General features: G+C 36.2%; 1 protein-coding gene across 2 annotated transcripts; it reads right to left on the reverse strand.

Annotated features, from left to right (window-relative positions):
* LOC105042370 (FH protein interacting protein FIP2) lies at positions 1 to 19067 on the reverse strand. 2 transcript variants are annotated; one of them, XM_010919542.3, is made up of 12 exons: positions 18948 to 19067; positions 17292 to 17401; positions 12441 to 12575; positions 11823 to 11978; positions 10907 to 10990; positions 10541 to 10587; positions 7722 to 7795; positions 7132 to 7190; positions 4426 to 4485; positions 3060 to 3140; positions 2852 to 2988; positions 71 to 366 (listed from the first exon to the last, which is right to left on the reverse strand). In XM_010919542.3, the coding sequence occupies exons 1-11, from the start codon at positions 18994 to 18996 to the stop codon at positions 2890 to 2892; spliced, it is 954 nt and encodes a 317-aa protein (XP_010917844.1). In that variant the 5' UTR covers positions 18997 to 19067; the 3' UTR covers positions 71 to 366; positions 2852 to 2889. The 2 variants fall into 2 exon arrangements, with proteins under 2 accessions (XP_010917845.1, XP_010917844.1); XM_010919543.3 differs by lacking the exon at positions 2852 to 2988 and having other exon boundaries at positions 1 to 366.

A 19067-nucleotide genomic window follows, 5' to 3' on the forward strand; every position in this document is an offset into this window, starting at 1 on the left:
GAACAAAAAGCTTAAATCCAAATGCATTTCCTATTTTCAGAATATATCCACAACTACAAATTTTCTCCCATTTAGTTCGCACTTTTGAACTCGATTGTATTTCAATGACATAATTACAAGCAGCTCTTGTACAACAAAACAATAAAACCACCAATTTCTTCATCATCGGAAAGCAATATTCAAAGTTGTACAGCTCAAGGAGACTAAGAGACCATCTCATAGAACATTTGCAGTCCCAAGCCAAGGTTAATGTATAAATTGCTCATGTTTCCTTGGATGGAAAGCTCTGTTGAATATTCTGCTGCCACTGAATCACCTGATGGCTCCCAGTAGATTTGCACCACCAAGCTTAGCTCCATCCAATTTCTGTTTTGCATGATAAAACATAATGACAATGAATAAATCATATGTCAAATCATCCTGTAATGCAATGGGGGTCACTGCTGTTTTCCAACATTGGAACCTAATCAAGTTCATTCGTCTATTTTTTCTATCTTCCCCCCTTCTCTCACTCATAATTGAAGGCAGAATAGAACAAGAATAATTCATTTATCTTTCCTCCCCTCTCAATGGTTGGACTCTATTTATGGGACAAATTTTGATGGTAAATTTCAAGAAACTATGGCTACAATTAATTGAAAGCCACCACCGTTTATCTTCTTCTATTTATTGATATTATTATTGGCGACTAACATTACATGAAAAACAATGAGAAAAAATTCAGAATACACGACATACAAGATGGATAATTTCAACTGTGACATGTATAAAAGCAACAGCAACATGGAAAAGAGAATGCTGGGGAGAATGTGGGGTGTTATGAGATTACGGACAACACAAGCTTGTTACAGAGAGAAACCTATTGAAAATAAGCTGGTGAACTGCCTGCTATTGAATGGATTAAAGATCTAAGATCCAAGTAAAAAAAGAAGCTTAGACGTTTAAAGTTCAGGAAGGATGGATGGCACTGGATAACTTGGACGAAGATTCAGAATCAAGAACTACAAAGATATGCATTAAAAGAAGGTGATCGTATCCAACAACGAAAAGATAGTTTGTCACCAGTTAATTAGTATATATGCTTATTGTTATCTCGTAGTGTGACAAGAGAAGTATTACAATAATGATTATCTGAAAGAGGAAAATTCATCCATATAGACCTCAACAATTTAAATGACTTTTACTTTTTCAAGCCACTCCATGATGCTATGCTAGGATACTGAGCATAGAATAACAAAATTGGAAGTAAAACAAGGCTATCACCACAAGCATGTTTGTTAAAGAATGTGAACCAAAAGAGAGATGATAAAACCAGCATGCTTCATGCCATGGGATGCGCATTATGGATCAAGGAATAGACCACGTACATTTCAAAATGTTTCCAACCAGCTCTTGACCTAACATCAACCCTCTAAATGGAACTCATAATATGTGGCCGAGGTAACTTTAGGCAGGATATGAGCCTGTTTCGAAACTGGAAAGACCAATTACTTGTATGGTCCTTACCATCTTGTGCAGTTCAAGATCATGGAAGTAGGAAGGAACCTTAATGTTCTCCTAGACTTGGAAAAAGTTTAAAATGAGAGAACATGACAGAATTTGGTATTTTGGTCATAGTTATATTGAATAAGATTAAATAACCCTGTATGTACCAAAAAGGTGCATTACATATGAAACTAATCACTGCATACTGAATTATGTATGTTTTCCAAATCAATATTATCATGCATAATTTTCTTTGTTGCTAAATGAGAGAATGGAAAATTGGGGGAAGCAACAGAAATGGTACAAGATCCTTAGACAATGGATGTAATTGGCAAATCTAGTGATATGTGCAAGGATTTGTGATGCTGAGATGAGAGAATTAAGCTACACCAGAGTTATCATTAAACAAATGCCTCATTACCTTTTTTTTTTTTTGTGGAAGAAGAGGACTAAATATGTTCAGTTGCTTGTGAGAGAATATCAGTAGTTATCTTTGACTAAAAGAAATGCATAATAAAGTGCAAGAAAATGATAATTTCCAAAAAGCAATGGGAAAAACAATAAAAAAAAAAAAACTCCAGAGACAAATACCACAATTAATAATGCTGGAAACTTTAATTAGAGTCATCATCATGCTGGAATCTCAATATGCTAGTTTGATGCAAAACAAGTAAGTTGACTGTCAGACTGTTAGTATTATCAAAGAAGTCCCTTGGAGTTTGTTATTTACAAGAATTGTTAATCAATAAAAAAATGAGCAAAGATTAACCGCTAAACCAAATTAATGAAGGAATTGTAGTGAACATGTCTAAACTGATTAAATAAATCAGGAATTTTGAAATCTATTTATTTAATAAGAGAATGGACAGAAACGGGCATGAAATGCAATTGAAGGTTAAAAGAGCAACTGAAGAATTAATTTGTTATATGAATTTTTTGTACAAATTAAGCGTTAAGTACAAAGAGAATTCTGGCAGCATACAAATTGGACATACGTCGGAACTTTACTAATTTAATGTATTCCACATTAGGCCGTAATAGTTCCTACATATTACCAGTAGCATAGGATCCAATGCACCAGGGAATGTAACAAGTCACGAATTTGAATTACCAGTATAGTTATTTGTTCAAAGGGAAAGACTTTAGAACATCAGCATGATTTTTTTGGCATTCAAAATATTTGCAAGAGCAAAAGATACAATTGCACTTGTTGGATAACCAAATCCTCGAGCTAATTCCAGAGGCAAGTGCTCATATCATCAGATATCTCTCTGTCAAACCTAACTTACAGATCCTAATAACTATGTGTCAAAGTGACAGTCAGTAAAACAAATCAGGTACCATATATACCATTTCAGTCCCTTACCAGATGCAGCACTGGCACAGTACCAAATCTGTGCCAGTTCATGGCATGCCGTGATGCTCGTGCATGCCAAACACTAGCGCAACACATACCACTGCCCCATGCTGGCATGAAACCAGCACGTAGTAATTCAATCCTTCCTAAAAACACAATGAACTAAATATTGGTGACTCAAAATGATCAAGCATTTAGATCAAGAATTATAACTTACCGTATCACGTAAATCAACATCCCGCAAGTAAGCCCGTTGAAGATTTGCACCCTGCAAATTTGCACCATTCAGCTTTGCACCCTACAAGACAGATGAAGGTTGAAACATCAACTAATTTTTCATTAGAATCTAAACTACAGATAAATATTAATCGTTTCGACGATATTTTGTTCTGATTGGTAGGCTTTCAAATTAGCAAAGATTCTCTTTTAGGTAAACAAATAAGTTTCAAAGTCAATGTCTTCCCTTAAAACGTCATGAAACAGTACTTAACAAATAAAGAAGATCATACTGGTAGAAACTAAAGGGCAGGGAGATGAAACAACATGACAATGCACTGAGAACAACAAACACAGGCTAAAGCCTAAAGGAGCATGTTTTGTCAGAAGATGAAGAACACTAGCATTTGAATTTATTAATTAGACCAAGGGAGCTGTAGTGGAGGCTTTTGCAAAATGGGCAAAGTTCGTCATGGAATTTAGGCTTAAGAAACGGATCATAAAGATGCACTAGTAAAAGATCACTAGAAGTTCAAACTGTTTAACACCTTTAGATGTACCTCCGTGAAACATTCTCAACTGGTCGTTGTTGTTCAACACCGAGAAGATTGACTCAGGCTTTGCAGATATGCAGTTGAAGGATTCCCAACTTGCAATCCAAGGATCATATACAACTTGCTCAAGGAGGAAATGTTGTTTAGGCAAACTAGGAAAAATTGTATAGGCAAAATTGAATTGAATCAAGGCCCCATTCAAAATATATGCTGCTGCTTTTATGAATCTACCCCTTCATTTATCCCAATCATCTACATTCTTGGTCAATAATAGCTTTTCCAAATCTTAGGCTGAATTTCCATAAAGGATACCTAAGCCTCCCCCACCTCTTTTGTGACCCTTCAGTACAAGTCCGAGTTGTTATCCTTAGTGGGGCCCCTTCAAACTTTTCTGCTCGTATTGATCCAGACCATACGATCTAAGTATGTTAAATTGATTCAACCCCAACACTAATGCACAACATACATTATTGCAAAAAAATAAGTTCTCCACATATCATGGTTTGCTTATATATATATATCATGTGTTTCATTATGTTGCACAACATTTCCTCTCCTTGTGATGTGCTCAATGTACATATTAATTTTAAGGAAATGCAGATGTGATCAGATAAAGAACCCATCAGAAAATGTAACATCTGCCCGATACACAGGAAAAATTCAGCCTAGAATGCTGAGAAAGTCAATGAAAAGAATTCTAATATAAAAAGAGTATAAAAAATTAGGTTCTTTAGAAGAATAATCTTGGTCACCACTCACCAATCATCTCCTTGTGTACATGAACTAGACATTTGGCAAAATAAAAATTTTTACCTTTAGATTGGCTCCTTCCAGATTAGCTCCTTGAAGATTGGCATCCGTAAGCTTTGCACCCTGAAGAATTTCAACCATCAGATCATCACATTTTTTGACAAACTCAAAGTCAACACACCATGAAAATTCATAAAGTGCAGATGCTGATAAATATGCAGTGGCAGATAATGACCATTTAATTTGAGAGCATACTTTGGATTATCAAGGACTCATTTTGTGCTGAACTTTTATGAAGAATCTTCATGTCAAGACACGTGTCTAGGATACAGTTATTACCTAGATTAAATTAGCTTGAACTTAGAGGTATATGCTTCATCAGATGATTACATGGATATAACTTAGTCTTTAAATTCATTTTAGTAAATTTACATGAATTTAAATGTAGCTTTCGAAATAATTTGGGAAGTGTTTTAGGAATGTTTAAGTTACAATGCTTTTAGTGGTCAAATGACACTCGAGAGATGTTATTTTACCTTTTGGTTTGTTTAACTTGTTTTAAAATGGTTAGCACTTAGCACTTGGGATCATGGTTCACTGTTCGAACCATACCATTCAGTACTAGGCATACCATACAATACCATACCAACAGCAAATTGATACTCAGTAGGAGGTGTACTGAGCAAATTAACTTGTATTCACTGGTAGAATGGTGCCAAGTATGGGTAATGACCAAACCATGCTTGGGATTGTTTCAAATTTAAGATAATGATTTAAATTTTAAAGAATATTAAGAGTTCAATCTTTGTAAAAAGCCTATCCACACAAGGTTTGTGCATAGATAATTCTGGTTATTGAAATATATTATTCATCAGTTTAGTTTTCTTGCATTGTTGAGACCATTAGTCCAGTTGGTCAGACTCGAAGAAACCATTTACTTGATAGTATAACCTCTTTGAGGTCTTGTTCCAGATAAGGTGAGGCATTGATTCCTGTCTAAAGAAAAGTTTGCATTTATAACTATTTTTTAGCTATCCCATTGCGTCTTCTTTAGCCATCTTTTCTCCCAATGACATAATCAAAAAAATAAAATGAAATGCATTTTTTCCTTCTTTCATCCACCGACTTGTCTGCAATATTTTATGGTTATTTTTGGTGTTAGAGCATCTCGTTTCCATTGTGTCGTACCATAGGCAAGATCACAAGATGAATTTATGATAAATCATCATTTGCTGATATTTTCATTCAGGTCTCACAAGCCTGTGATTTCAAGGAGTTTCATTAAGAGATCAAATTACAGTCCACATGCTGCATCTCATTATTGTCAGGTCAGTGATTCTCACATAAGTATCCACTTTAAGGAATATGATTGATATCATAGTAGAGTTTGGGGTTCCTACCATTTCAAATTGTCACCAATGAAGATCTGAAAGTAGGATCAATTGTTCAAAGCATGTTTGTTATTCATGAAGTTTTGTCCGTAAAAAAAATTGTTAAAGTTGATTTAGGGAAGAAAATATGGTTATGTCGTTACATCTCTTGGTAATCTCCAAGAGATTTTAATGCTCTGATCAAAAGTGATGTTCCAATTGAATGTCCAATTAAAAGACATTTTTTCATATGCCAAAAATTATCCTAAAATGTAATTTTGTTGGTTCTATGATTGGAAGCATGTATTACGAATCACAATAAGACAAGGATAAACTCACTTCCAGCTGCAATAAAAAAGAGATAAAAAAGGAAAACTTGATTTAAAAAGGAGCCAGTGTAATAAGAAATAAATAAACATTGAATTGTTTCCATTCATGAATGGAAATGGTTTTCCTTTATCATCACTGGCAGCTAAACATCAAACCAACAGCTAACGTGAAGACTGCATGTTGTGCAGTAAAATACAAGAGATCTTACAGAATGAAAAGGAATGATGTCTGACCATTTTGGGTTATTATGGATTCTTTCCATCAACAATTTGAAATACAGTCTAAACCAAAAAGACTGTGACATGTCCATTTCTTACAAACATTACAGATGCTTTAGAATGCCTTAGCAGAATGGTACCTCAGCTGAATGAAATTTTACTGCATTTTGATTGAATTACTAAGCCATGAATTGTTTTTCCAGGGCATTCATCTTTGCTATGTACCAGGTTTAATCATATATAAGTCAACTGTTCACATAATTTCAACTTTCAAGACTTAAGCCCTTCATAAAAGCCCACAGTAACGGAGTCTATAGAACATCAAATAATGTCAGTTAGTGAACAATATTCTTCTTCGGAAGTGTTCTGCAGTATTGGCAAGAGTTCATCAATTTAGTCAGTAAAGATTCAAAACGTCTATTTTTCAGTCTAGTGCCATCAAAGACTTGTCAAAGAAAGGTGCAATTATGCCTTAAATTATCTTCCTTCTACATTACTTATCTTTTATTCCACAATAATAAGAAAACATCTACTTATTTCCATGTTATATGAAATCTCTTATGTTGTTCTAGATCATATTTCCGTAGCAGATTTTTCAATGTTATGAAGGAAGAGACAACTAAAAAAACAAAACATAATAACCAAGTCTACATGCCCCAATAAAATCATACTCTACTGGCAGCAGGGCTGCCAGTGAGCCAAGCTGGACCAAGCCAATCCAAAATTTCAATAGGCCTGACCATAGCCCCAGACCAAAGTATCAAGACACATGTTGACCCAATAGCAGCCCAAACTGTTACAGAGACAAGAAATTGAAGAAGCAATTAAATAATACAAAGAGATGTACTGACCTGCAAATGTGCCGTACGAAGGTCTGCTTCACAGAAGCTACAGTTTATCAAGTCTGCATCTGCAGAATCATCAAACGTTTAGCTCATATGCTCCTCCATACTTACAAGGTTCAGCAAGTTCTATGTAAAAATAATCGTAGCAAAGTTGGTTTCCAAGAAAACATCTCACAATTAGAAAATAGCTTACTTTGGGTCTTTCAATATATGTTAAACAAACTAGATTGTAGAATATGTGCCAGAAGTAGGCAAGCATTTATTCCTTTTTCAACGTCCTCTAGCAGCTGGTTTAGGCAGTTTTTACAGATAGCACTTTTTGGAGATGTCAAAAGTTAAAAATAGTCATATACTAGAAAACAAAATAAAGAGCAGGGAGTTACAGATACTAAAATGGTTGTTTTGCCAATTTCACCAAAGATATGTTGGTCTTTAGAGCATAACCACTGTAAGGTTATGAGAATGGAGGTAATGGACCTTATACAATCAAATACAAGCAATAGACCCAACATGATATATGGGTAATAAACAAGCAATATTAGCAAAAAGACAAAATAAATACTTAGGAAAATAATCAAAGATGACAAATAACCTACCTTGCAGATTTGCACTCTGAAGATTAGCTTTATCCAATACAACTGCACGAAGATTTGCCCCAATAAACTCGCATCTGTACAAGGAAGAACAAGTTCTTTTCAACATAAAAGATGGATAATTTTGATCCAACATAATTTTATATGCAGTCTTGCTTCTTTCAGTAAACTAGCCTCTCACATTCCCAACCACCACCCTAGAATCTTCTCTCTTCTACCCCAGGTGGTGGAAGCTGTAGATATGAACCTTAAGACCCTGACAAGCACTAGAGGTATAACATGAACCAAATTGTTACCTGTGTGCCCCACTATTTCTAAATGTATCACCAAGAATAGAAGGGACATTAATCTGGATTGTTTGCGTTGGACAACAGTGCCATCCATATTTCTGATAAATAGCCCAAAAAAAGTTTTTTTTGCATGTGAATAAGCATAAATGTACCATATGCACCAAATTACTGACAAAATACAACTGAATCCCAATTTTCCAGTTGCAAGAAATAAGAACTACAATCAATCTTGTGCATGTCACTTGGAGCATATTAGTAGAGCATTGGTGCCTCTTGGCATGATCTTAGACTCAATCACTTGATACAAGGAAAACCGTATCTCTGCAACATGCACGGAACAGGCAAATTGGAAGCGAATGAAGCCCTCATTTTCTTATATATATCTTTACATCGGTGGTCTGCCGTATATCAACACCATATAAAGCCTAACAATGATATTTCTAGGTAGCAACTAAGTCATTTGCAAACATTTTCCTTTTCTCATGCCATTGCATAATTTTTTCATGAAGCAATGCCTAATAACAATCAATAGATAGTTCCAGGACTAGAGTATTTTGAAATTAATCAATTCACCAACAAAAGCATAGACAAGAGCAATTGAATCATAAGCCAATGAATCAGGTTGAGAAACCACAAATAACCCAAAAAAGAGACAATAAAATAATAAAAATAATTGCAGTAGGACACAAATTCTCATCTATAGCATGTTTATATGGTTCATGGATATGGAGTAATCTTCTTCTTAAACATCAATGATTGAAAGTCCTCAAAAATAGTGGACGGACTTGGTGACAACAAGATACCTACAAGTTGCTACGTAAGCTAGTTTTGGGATGTGACTGAGTAAATATGAGCCACAAACTTTAAAATTAATATCCATCTGCTTCGTTTGTCTGTGAAAAAGTTTAATGATTGGAGAACATGCCAATGTCAACAAAGAAGCATTGCTGTTTTACCTGAAAACTATGCTAAAGTGAGAGACAATTTCACTTGTTTACTCTTCTAGGAAACTCTTGGAAGACACAACAGCAAGTACCAGGAAATGACTACAGATTAGAAGCTCACTCAACACTGATATCAGCTCTGAGGTTAAGAGACTAGTTAATAATGAAGAGAAGAGAATGAGTATGGTCACTTGGATGTACCGAGAATGTGCAGGAGAGTCACATAATGGATAGTTTGAGCACTGACAGTAAGATTCACTACATGAACTAATGAACAAAGATAAGTGGTGAGATCATGAGTTCAACAGGAATGACCAAGAGGAGAGATCCTAAAGAGGGACATCATCAGTGGGATGAAGTTCAAAGAAGCTACATTAGGGGTGTCAAAAATGAGCCAATGGTTGGAATACGGTGCACCATGTGATAGCAGTATCTCATAGAGAGAGGCTTTGAGCCACATAAATAAGCAGAGTGGCCCAAAGTCTTTTGATCTCAAACTAACACCAAAGATGCTATTTCTTATAAAAGCAACAGAGTATTATTATATAATTGACATTGAGCAGATGACTATATTTACTTACACTGCCCATCATAAAGTATAGATGTAATAAGTCAACCATGAAGAGCAACCACGAAACCACAAACATTTTCATCTTATACCCAACAGTCAAGTCCTCAGACTAATCAATGTCCTCTGCCATGGTAAAATCATGGTAATCATACAAGCTTTGAAGGATGCCACCAAGTTAACAAAGCATTTCTTGAGTATGAAGACCTACTTCCAATTGATGGGTAACTTCATGCAAGAATGTAAACAAGGTCACAAGCATGAGTCTCTAATAATATTGGTGTTGCTTGGCTAAGCAGACTTCCTGCTCTAGATTTGGAACAGCCACTTAATAGCGCATGGCTTCTAAACAAGCAGGAATAGTTGCAGTAGAGCATCAAACTGTTGCGAGTAAACTAAATCTAAAAAGCAAGGTAATGCAAAGGAAGATGCCTCATAGCTAGATAAGACATGCTTAGTAATTTGAGGATCAACAGTGAGTAAAACGAAGAAGGAACTGGACAGGACTTTCAGGGGAACATAAAGCCAATAAACCAATATGAAGAAATATCTCCATGATGGAATGAACTGGATATATACTGATTGAAAATATATCATGGCACTTGCACTAAGATATTAAGATGTCAGGCAAAAGACATTAGAAAAAAAAACTCATGCTCATACTCATGTTGAAAGAACATGCCAAACAACTAAAGGCAAGAGATTAGATACACACAATGTGGAGAAAAAAGAGCCATGTACATCTGAAGTGCAAAAATGCACATGAACAGGTAAATATCCACAAGCAAGTAGGTAAGTCTGTTTCCAGCAGATAGTCATACTTAATGAATAAACTGTCCTGTGGTGTTCCCTGTTCAATTTTTTTTTATCAATTTTTGGGTCAATAAACATGATGGACTACTTCTGTTCGTTATCAAAAGTTGAATGTTAACAAGATTTATGCTCCATATCAGGAAGCTCAGTTATACAAAACTAAACATAAAATAAATATATTGGCAATTTGTTGACAAAGTATCTTACTCACGCAAATTTGCCTCTTGAAAAATCGAACCTTCTGCTTGCACATCCTATTTAGAAGATAAAAGAAGCCACATTAACATATACTAATGTATGATACATGGAAGCAGATAAAATTATTTGCTAGAAACAAGTAGTTCGATTGTCTTTATTCAACCACAAACATAAGATGGAAAATAGCTATCCAGAAACAGGAATTGTTCTGAGTTAATTATAACTAGAAAGGTATGAAGGCAGTGAAACAACATAGTTTAGTACAATTTCAGACAGCAAGAGGAATTCCCACAGAAGGCAAAGGCATTTGACCCACAAACCAGGCTATAAAGTGAGACGTCATTTTGTGGCAAAACCAGTATGTAAACAACGCACCCCCAATTTGGCTTTCTGGAGATTTGCATTTGAAAAGTTGGTTTTTTGGATACATGCAAAACTGAAGTCAACAAATGATAGGTCCTGCAAAGCACCAAAACAAAGAGTCTCATGTACTTAAATATTGCTGCCTTTCAGAAGGGAACAAAAGAAAAGCTTAATTAAACAATAAGCAATAAGAAATCATAAAAGCAGGTAAAAGGCACTATTCTTGTTTTGCTACCATTGTATAAAGACCATCAGAGCTAAAAATGAAAAAGCAACTGCAGCTTTCAAAAAATATATTATACATCTGGCTGCAAGAATTTGCACTCATTCAGATAGATAATGCCAAGCATGAATTGAAGAATTTGAGGAATGGACACCGACTGCCAGATATTTGTCAAACATCACGCAAGTAAACATCACAATATCCAAAGTTGTTTTTCATCTTTGTTCAGAAAAGTATCAAAACATTTTATCATATCAGGAAAAGGTATATCACAAATTGAAGAGTGCCTAGATCCCTATGAAGGGCAAAATGAAGGTAAAAACGTAACTATTTAACTTAACAGTCTAAAGGTACATCAGCCACCTGCTCGACAGTTTTAATCTTCACAGATCAAGCACAAAGTGTGAAGTCCTGATTGTCATTTTAAATATCTATTGAAAGTACTAGCATTTGTGCTGGTGATTGTCATGCAAATGCTTAACAACTGAGTACCAACATTCTATGTACATGCAGATGCAGTGACATCACCAAGTAAGTCACTATATGAAATTGACTAAAATTTGGATGATAACATCATGCTTCTAAGCATTTTTAGAGCCTTCAAGATTAACAAGATCAAATGAAAGCAGCAATGGAAGCAATGAGCAGGCACATACATTCCACAAAGTTGAATAATTATGTAACTAATGTTCATTGAGAGCTTACTAGTTTAGAAAGATTAAGACCGGAAAGATTCACGCCTCGAAATCTCACTCTCTCAGACTGAATGCATTTGATGATCTCTGTACGTGTTAATTCAGGTCCTGAGCCATCTTCATCCTTTTTCTTATTCAAATATGTGTTTATATGGTCAACCAATCCCTGTAAAAATTTATGATAACACCTGTAAATAATCCAAGAAGACTTGTTTTAACCACTACAAGCAACAAAGAATGCTAACAACCAGAAGCCAATAACCCACTTTGTCACAAGAAATGGAGAAAAGCAGATTATTCCAGACATTTATAAAATATCAAGGAAGGAACACTGAGCATGGCCTAATCTAATTTGTTAAATTTCAATAACAAAAACTGCTATTTATTCATTTTTTTACCTTTCAGAATAGGAGGCAGAAAGTGGCAACATAATAATATAATTGGCAATTTCAAGGCACACAATTGAAACATATTAATCTTTTCCCCTGCTTTCTTAGTAGTAAGTAGTATAGTCCCGTTACGGAATATCAATGCTTGAGAAATTTTCATAAACTTATACAGCTATAATATCTTAACATCCATGCCTCCAGACCTTTAACCTACTGAAAAAATGGAGAATGTAGCTTACAAGTAGCTGATAGTATTCAGCCTCCCGCAACAGCTCTTGATATTCTGAGTCTTTGAGCATGGGAAGGACCCCATCTCTCAACCAATTCAGAATATGCCTGAAATGTTTCCCATCCCTATCAACAAATACTGTCCCCTGCAAGAATCCAGTATGATCAAAGAATAAAAGTAGGATTCAAATAATTGATAACATGATATCTAGCCTGGCAATGATTATCAATAAAACAACAAAAAAATATATTCGAGAAATTAAAACTTTAAGAAAAGACACAACAGTCGATATAATTATAAACTTACAAAGCCATTACAACTCATCAAACCATTTAAAGATTGATGTTTGCCACCTTTTTTAAGCAAATCAAGAAAGTCCTGTAACACCATAATGGATGGACGGCAACAAATTAACTGAGCAATAACAAGTCTTCATTTTGCCATCACAAGGCAGAGACATAAAACCTTACTGAAGAAAAAGGCACAGAACATACTTCCATTAGATTTCTAGACAAGAATTTCCTCCCTTAAAAGGTCTATTTAAAGGCTTAAAACCCTCACATTTTCTCACCGAAAAATCATCAAATTCGCTACCCTTATTTCCTCTTTCTTTCCTCTGGATTGCCGGTGATTTACCCTTGCTTAGCCGCCAAAAATTGGATCAAAACCCATCAAAGATTAGATAAATCTCCTTCTTAATCTTTTGTAAGTCTTAAGCTTGAGTTTTGCCAAATTTTTCCACCGAAAATCACTTGAAAATCCTTTTTTTTTTGAATCCCTTGTTTTTGTTTTTTTTTGTTCTTGGTTGCTGTTGTGGGCTGCCGCCAGTTGCCGGATCTAGCTCATCGATCGCTGCCGGACCTTCCTCTTTTGGCCACATTGTTGCCGGAGGGGTAGGACCTCTTAGTCCGGGAACAAGGGAACAAGAGCCCCCTTGTTCCATGAAAGAAAAAAGAAGAGCAGAGGACCGCACTCTTAGTCCAGGAACAAGGGAACAAGAGCCCCCTTGTTGCATGAAAGAAAAAAGAAGAGCAGAGAACCGTGGAGGACCGCACTCTTAGTCCAGGAACAAGGGAACAAGAGCCCCCTTGTTCCATGAAAGAAAAAAGAAGAGCAGAGGACCGCACTCTTAGTCCAGGAACAAGGGAACAAGAGCCCCCTTGTTCCATGAAAGAAAAAAGAAGAGCAGAGAACCGTGCGGTCCTCTGCTCCCGTGAAGGAAAAAAAGAAAAAGAAAGAAAAGACAAAAAAAGAAAAGAGAGATTTTCTCTCTCCTCCATCTCTCCTTGCTCTTAGTCTAAATCCCGCCTTTCTCTCTAGAAGTTTTGCTTTCTCTTTCTACTTTCTCTCTCTAAAATTTTCTCTCTAATCTTTCTCTCTCTTGTTTGTCTTGTTTGATCTTCTTCTCTCTTCTCAAGTCTCTTCTCTCCTAAGAGGACAATTGACCCAAAATCTGGCTCCTGTAAATTGAATTATTTTAGGTACAGGGGCTCTGACCCGTGACCGTCGGATAGTACACCGACTCCAACCCAAGTTTTATTAGATCCTTATAGATTTAGACGCCCTTAATATAATTCATCTGGGTTCTTCGGGATTTCTTAATTTGTTAAGAATTTTAAGTCATTGATAATCAATTAATTAATTACTGATGGCATTGAATAGGTGAAGTCAACCTATCTAATTGAAGCCGAATTTTGAAGAGTGACAAATAACCTAATGCTTCAAGTGTGTTTTTGAATGATCCTTTGAAATTTATAATTAGTTATTTGATTTATACTCTCCGTTTTTAGTTTAATAAATGGGTCAAGCATGTAATATTTTATTCATGAAAATAGTTTGTTTTAAATATATAATTTATTTTGAGAAATATATTTGAAAAATTTGACTGGGAAACTTGTGAAGTTATTTTTATATGTATGTTCTCAGCCTGGCTATGACATGATCCTGCCAATGGAGATTATACATTGGACCTGTCGACTTGTAATACAAGAAACTAGTTTCGACACCGAGCCATCGGTAATTAGAATAGTGGTATCTGTTATCTGACACTTTATGCAACGTGTTTCTGTTATTAGACCCATGTCACTAGGTTACGTGGCTGTAGCTTGATATTGAATTCAGTATCAGTAAATAAAGATAATTATTTTCAAAGAAATGTGTGTTATTTGAGATTTACTTCTCTCAGTCATATCATGTGATTTATTTTTCTCAACATGCTTAGACCCCACTTTGATGTGTTATGTTGCTTATTGGGCTAGTGTAGCTCATTATTCGTTTTATTTTCATTTTTTTTAGACAATGAATCATGACTACCTAGGATAAGGGCGAGTGCGCTAGATTGTTTGGAGATATTCGAATTTTCTAGATTTCTAACTTAGTTTGACTTAGTTTGGATATTTTATTTGAATGAAACATTATGATTTATATTGCATAAAGATATTTGCTATGTAAAAAGGATTTAATTGTTTTTAATTGATTTTGAGAATTAAAGACTTCTTATTATTATTTTGAAATGTTATGATGCGATTTGTAGCCTTGCATGCTTGTACGGCCCAGTCTGCAAGTATGCGGCATCTGTCATGTACTCGGTTCAGAACGTGACAAATACAGAACATTAAGGTGCATTTTCTTTTAAGATTTTGGGCTCTATCCTTTATGTGAAACATCAAGAGGAAATCACTAAAACTGTCAAGATAAGGATGCTGAATAACTCAAGAAATTAAGGCATATAATAACTACTATTGTCACGAAAATGACTTTCAATAAGTTATTCTACTAAATGTTCCATGGATCAACAAGTTCTATTAAACAAGATTTTCAAAATCGATGCTGGACACTGTTCCGATCGACTGGCGGCATGAATCGGTACAACCCCATATCGGATCGGATCGGAGAATCAACAAAAAGAGGAACGGACGAACCAAGGAGGAGGAAAAGAAAGAGAAGAAAAGAGAGGAAGAGGAAGAGAGAGAGAGAGGAGGGGAGAGAAGTAGGTTGAGGCGACGGAGATGCCGTCGGTGGCCATCGGAGGGCTGCATGGACCCTCGAAGGCTGTCGGTGGTCATCGGAGGGCTGTGTGGGCCCTCGGAGGCCACGATGGCCACCGCAGCTCCACAATGTCTGCGGGAGAAAAAAGAGGAGAGAGAGTGGGGAGGGAAAGAAAATAACCAAGGGGGGTCCAACAAAGAGGCCGTCGAAGGGCCTCCGACTGGCCGCTGTAGCCGCCAAATGGCATAAATACCACCTGCGACTCCATGGCCGTGAAATAGGAGCGATCACCCCTATTTCACGGGCTTTTTTAAAAAAACCCGACACAGAAAAGCTGGCAATGGATTTGCCAGCCCATTACCGGCTTTACTATTTCTAGATTTTTTTAAAAAATATTGAAATAGTGAAGCCAATAAATCCATTGCCGGCTTCACTGTTTCTCAATCTTTTTTAAAAAAATTGAAATAGTGAAGCCGGCAAATCCACTACCCATTTCACTATTCATCATGATTTTTAAAAAATACGACATGAGGTCGCCCTTGCTCCACGGTCGCAGCTCTATCCGCACATTTTTCACCGTTCAGTGGCCACGGCAGCCACCCATCGGTGCTGGAGATCCCTCTCCACCGCTGTCCCCACCGTCCGGTAACATCCTCCTCTCTCTCTGGATTAAAACCTCTATCGAGCGACATCGAGCGCGAACGCCTCTGCGGCCCTTCGGCAACTTCAATGGGCCAGCGCCACCCTCCGACGGTGATGTCAAGCATTTTCCTCCCCTCCTCTCTCTCTCTTCCTCTCTTTCCTTCTCTCTCTCGACGTCGGCATGTGCTGCTTTCCAATCCAAAACCATCTCGGTTCTCCATCAGTCCGATTTGACACGCCCTGAACCACCCGGTTCAGCACGGTTCTGAAAACCATGCTATTAAATGTTATATGGATCTTTCATTCTAAAAGAATAGATAAAATTATCCAGATCTTTGTGGCAACCTGCTTGGTGCCCATATCTAGATTTTGGTCCCAACATGCGATGATCATGATTCGTAAATAGGCACCAAAAATAAAAAATGAATTATCCTGACAACAGCTAGTTACTCATATCTTGTAGCATTGTGAAAACAAGAAATTTTTTACATGGCATTTTGGAGGTCTCTTATATTCTGCTCAAATAGGCCATAAAGAAGGGATAAATAATACAAAACCAATCTTCTATTCGAAAGGAAGATAATTCTAAAGTATTCCCCATAATTTTAGTGTGCAGAGATGTGAGGGAAAGAATGAAGAACTTTGACAACTCCAGATTCTGCTAGGATATAATTTTAAGTTTTTCACCAAATGAAACCTTTTCTTCTTCAGCAAATATCGTTGTATAATTTGTCAGCCTGTATTGATTCTGAAGCTGGTTTTGCGGTTCTCTTTCTTTCTCTCTCTTCTTTTTTGAATGGAGGCACATGGAAAGCTTTTTTTCTCTTGCTAATGGAACAGGTCTCTACCTTTTTTGCATTTGTATTCGTAATAATTTTCTTGAACTTACTTATGTTCATTGAATTAGCAAGGAATACAATTTACTGAAATATCAGCATTTCTATAAGAGTGCTGGGCTTGAAATTTATATTCCAGAATGCTATTACAGACATAAATATACAACAATGTAGATGTCTAGTACCATATATTAATAAAAAAGGCAAGAACTAAATGTAAGTAAACTATCTACAGACATGTGGTACCCAAAAAGTGGCAAGTTCAGAATTTCATTGAGTGTAACTCAGAAGGTTGGACAGTTTTACACCAAGCACTAACTGAATCCATAGAATGATAACATACAGAAGAGATAAAGGAGATGGAAATTATCTTGTTTCACAAAACTAAATGGTACCGTTTCAGAATCACAAGAAATAGTATGCCGGCCACTAAACATTGCTGCAAGCATGGAATCAGGATCACGCTGAGTAAGTGTATCGATTGTTGTTGCATATTTCTTCCCTCCTGTGAATGACCAAAAAACGATGTAAAACTCAGAATTTACTAGAGTCTAGTGATATACTATAGAATATGAGTAAAAAAAAACTGGGGAAAAGAAGACGGCATTAATGCAACCAACCAATTCCTACAGATTTGTACATAACATGCCCAAAAAAACAGAAAAAAAAGAAACGCAAAGAAAAGAAAAGAAACTCCATGGAGAGGAGAGAAAAAAAAAGGAAGAGAAAGTTTTTTGCACTAAAAAAATGATTTCGATCTTTTGATTGCTAAGTGCCCCATAAGCACATACATGGGTATTTGATATCACCTGAACCTACTTCACTGACATGCCGGGTCAGCTTCCACACTCCACATCCAAACAAAGGGATAACAAATAAAGCTGTGAGTAGAAAAAGCATCAAGCATTATGATTTTTGATGAATTATTATATTTGCTGTTCCTATCAAGCATAAACCATGTGAACAAGATCTGCATTAGCTTTTCAAGCCTTTTAGCTTCAACTGAGTATACAATATTTGCTGCAACCAACCTGATCCAAAACTCGGTTAGGCAAAAACAGATAAATAAAAAAAACTATAATAAGGAGCATATCAAAATCTAGGTTTGGCTCAAGCTTACCTAACCTCTTACTCAAACTAATTTCATTTATTACTTTTCTCTCAGCCCTCCAAATAATATGCACTAGATCTACTAGGCATCAAAAGCCAATGGCTTCAAAATATCAACCCCAACTCCATTACTCACTGTAGTATCTTTAACCTCATCCAACAAATTATTGTAAATTAGCTTCAAGATATCCACCTCACTATTTCATAAATGAAAGGTAGAGAAAACCCACTCTCATGGGTCGGTATTAGAATTTAGAGCCCATTAACTATTAGTGTGGAAGCCAGAGTCTGGCAGGTTGTGCCTGAAAAAATTGGACTGATCATTTAGTGGCCAATGTACCTCCCAGCTGAAGACAGTGAAAATCTTCCCAATTGCATCCTCAATCCGACCCCCCATTGCATAATCTTTTAATCTCGTCAGAATCATTCTCAACACAGTAATCAATTTCATAGTTTCCACAAAATCATTCACACTCATCAATCGTTGCCTCATGCAACCATAACTAACCTATAACCCAGAATTCCAGCCTACAAAGTTTTCCAGAAAATTTTAAAGAAAAAATAAAGAGCCAAAACAGCTTAACTTCATTCTTGTTCCATAGCCTGTATTGAAAAATCAGATTCTTAGGGTTCCTCAGCAACAACTGGTCCATTACAACCAACAAAAATCCAAAAAAGATCAAGTAAAATTTCAACTTGATTGAGGACTCAAGAAGTAGAACAGACGAATCGAAAGAATTCATATTTCTCTTCAAAATAAATGACGAACTAATAGATTCTTAGGGGTCATCTTCAACTCTATTTGTTCATTGAAACCCAAAAAAAATCCATGAAATTCACCAAAAAGGGGCAAGATTCCAACTTGGATCGGGATTATAGGAAAGCAACATACGAAACGAAGAAATTTCAAATGACACAGGGAAATTTTAAGTAAATCTGACCTATGTTGAGGAGGACCGGGGAGGGAGACCGTGGGAAGCTGGAGTTCATCGACGCCCGTCGCCTTCCCCTTTCCCTCCGTGGACCCGAAGCAACTCACAGTGACCAGCAGTCGCTTTGTA

Source organism: Elaeis guineensis, chromosome 3 (genome assembly GCF_000442705.2).
Source record: "Elaeis guineensis isolate ETL-2024a chromosome 3, EG11, whole genome shotgun sequence".
NCBI classification, from domain to species: Eukaryota; Viridiplantae; Streptophyta; class Magnoliopsida; order Arecales; family Arecaceae; genus Elaeis; species Elaeis guineensis.

Bases quoted from the DNA above. Each gene is read 5' to 3' on its own strand.
- LOC105042370 (XM_010919542.3), bottom strand. From the start codon at position 18,996: ATGAACTCCAGCTTCCCACGGTCTCCCTCCCCGGTCCTCCTCAACATA. The intron at 17,402-18,947 runs GTCAGATTTACT...GGTCATTCACAG, and splicing joins CCCGGTCCTCCTCAACATAG to GAGGGAAGAAATATGCAACA. The intron at 4,486-7,131 runs GTCAGTACATCT...GAAATTCTTCAG, and splicing joins TTCGTACGGCACATTTGCAG to GGTGCAAAGCTTACGGATGC.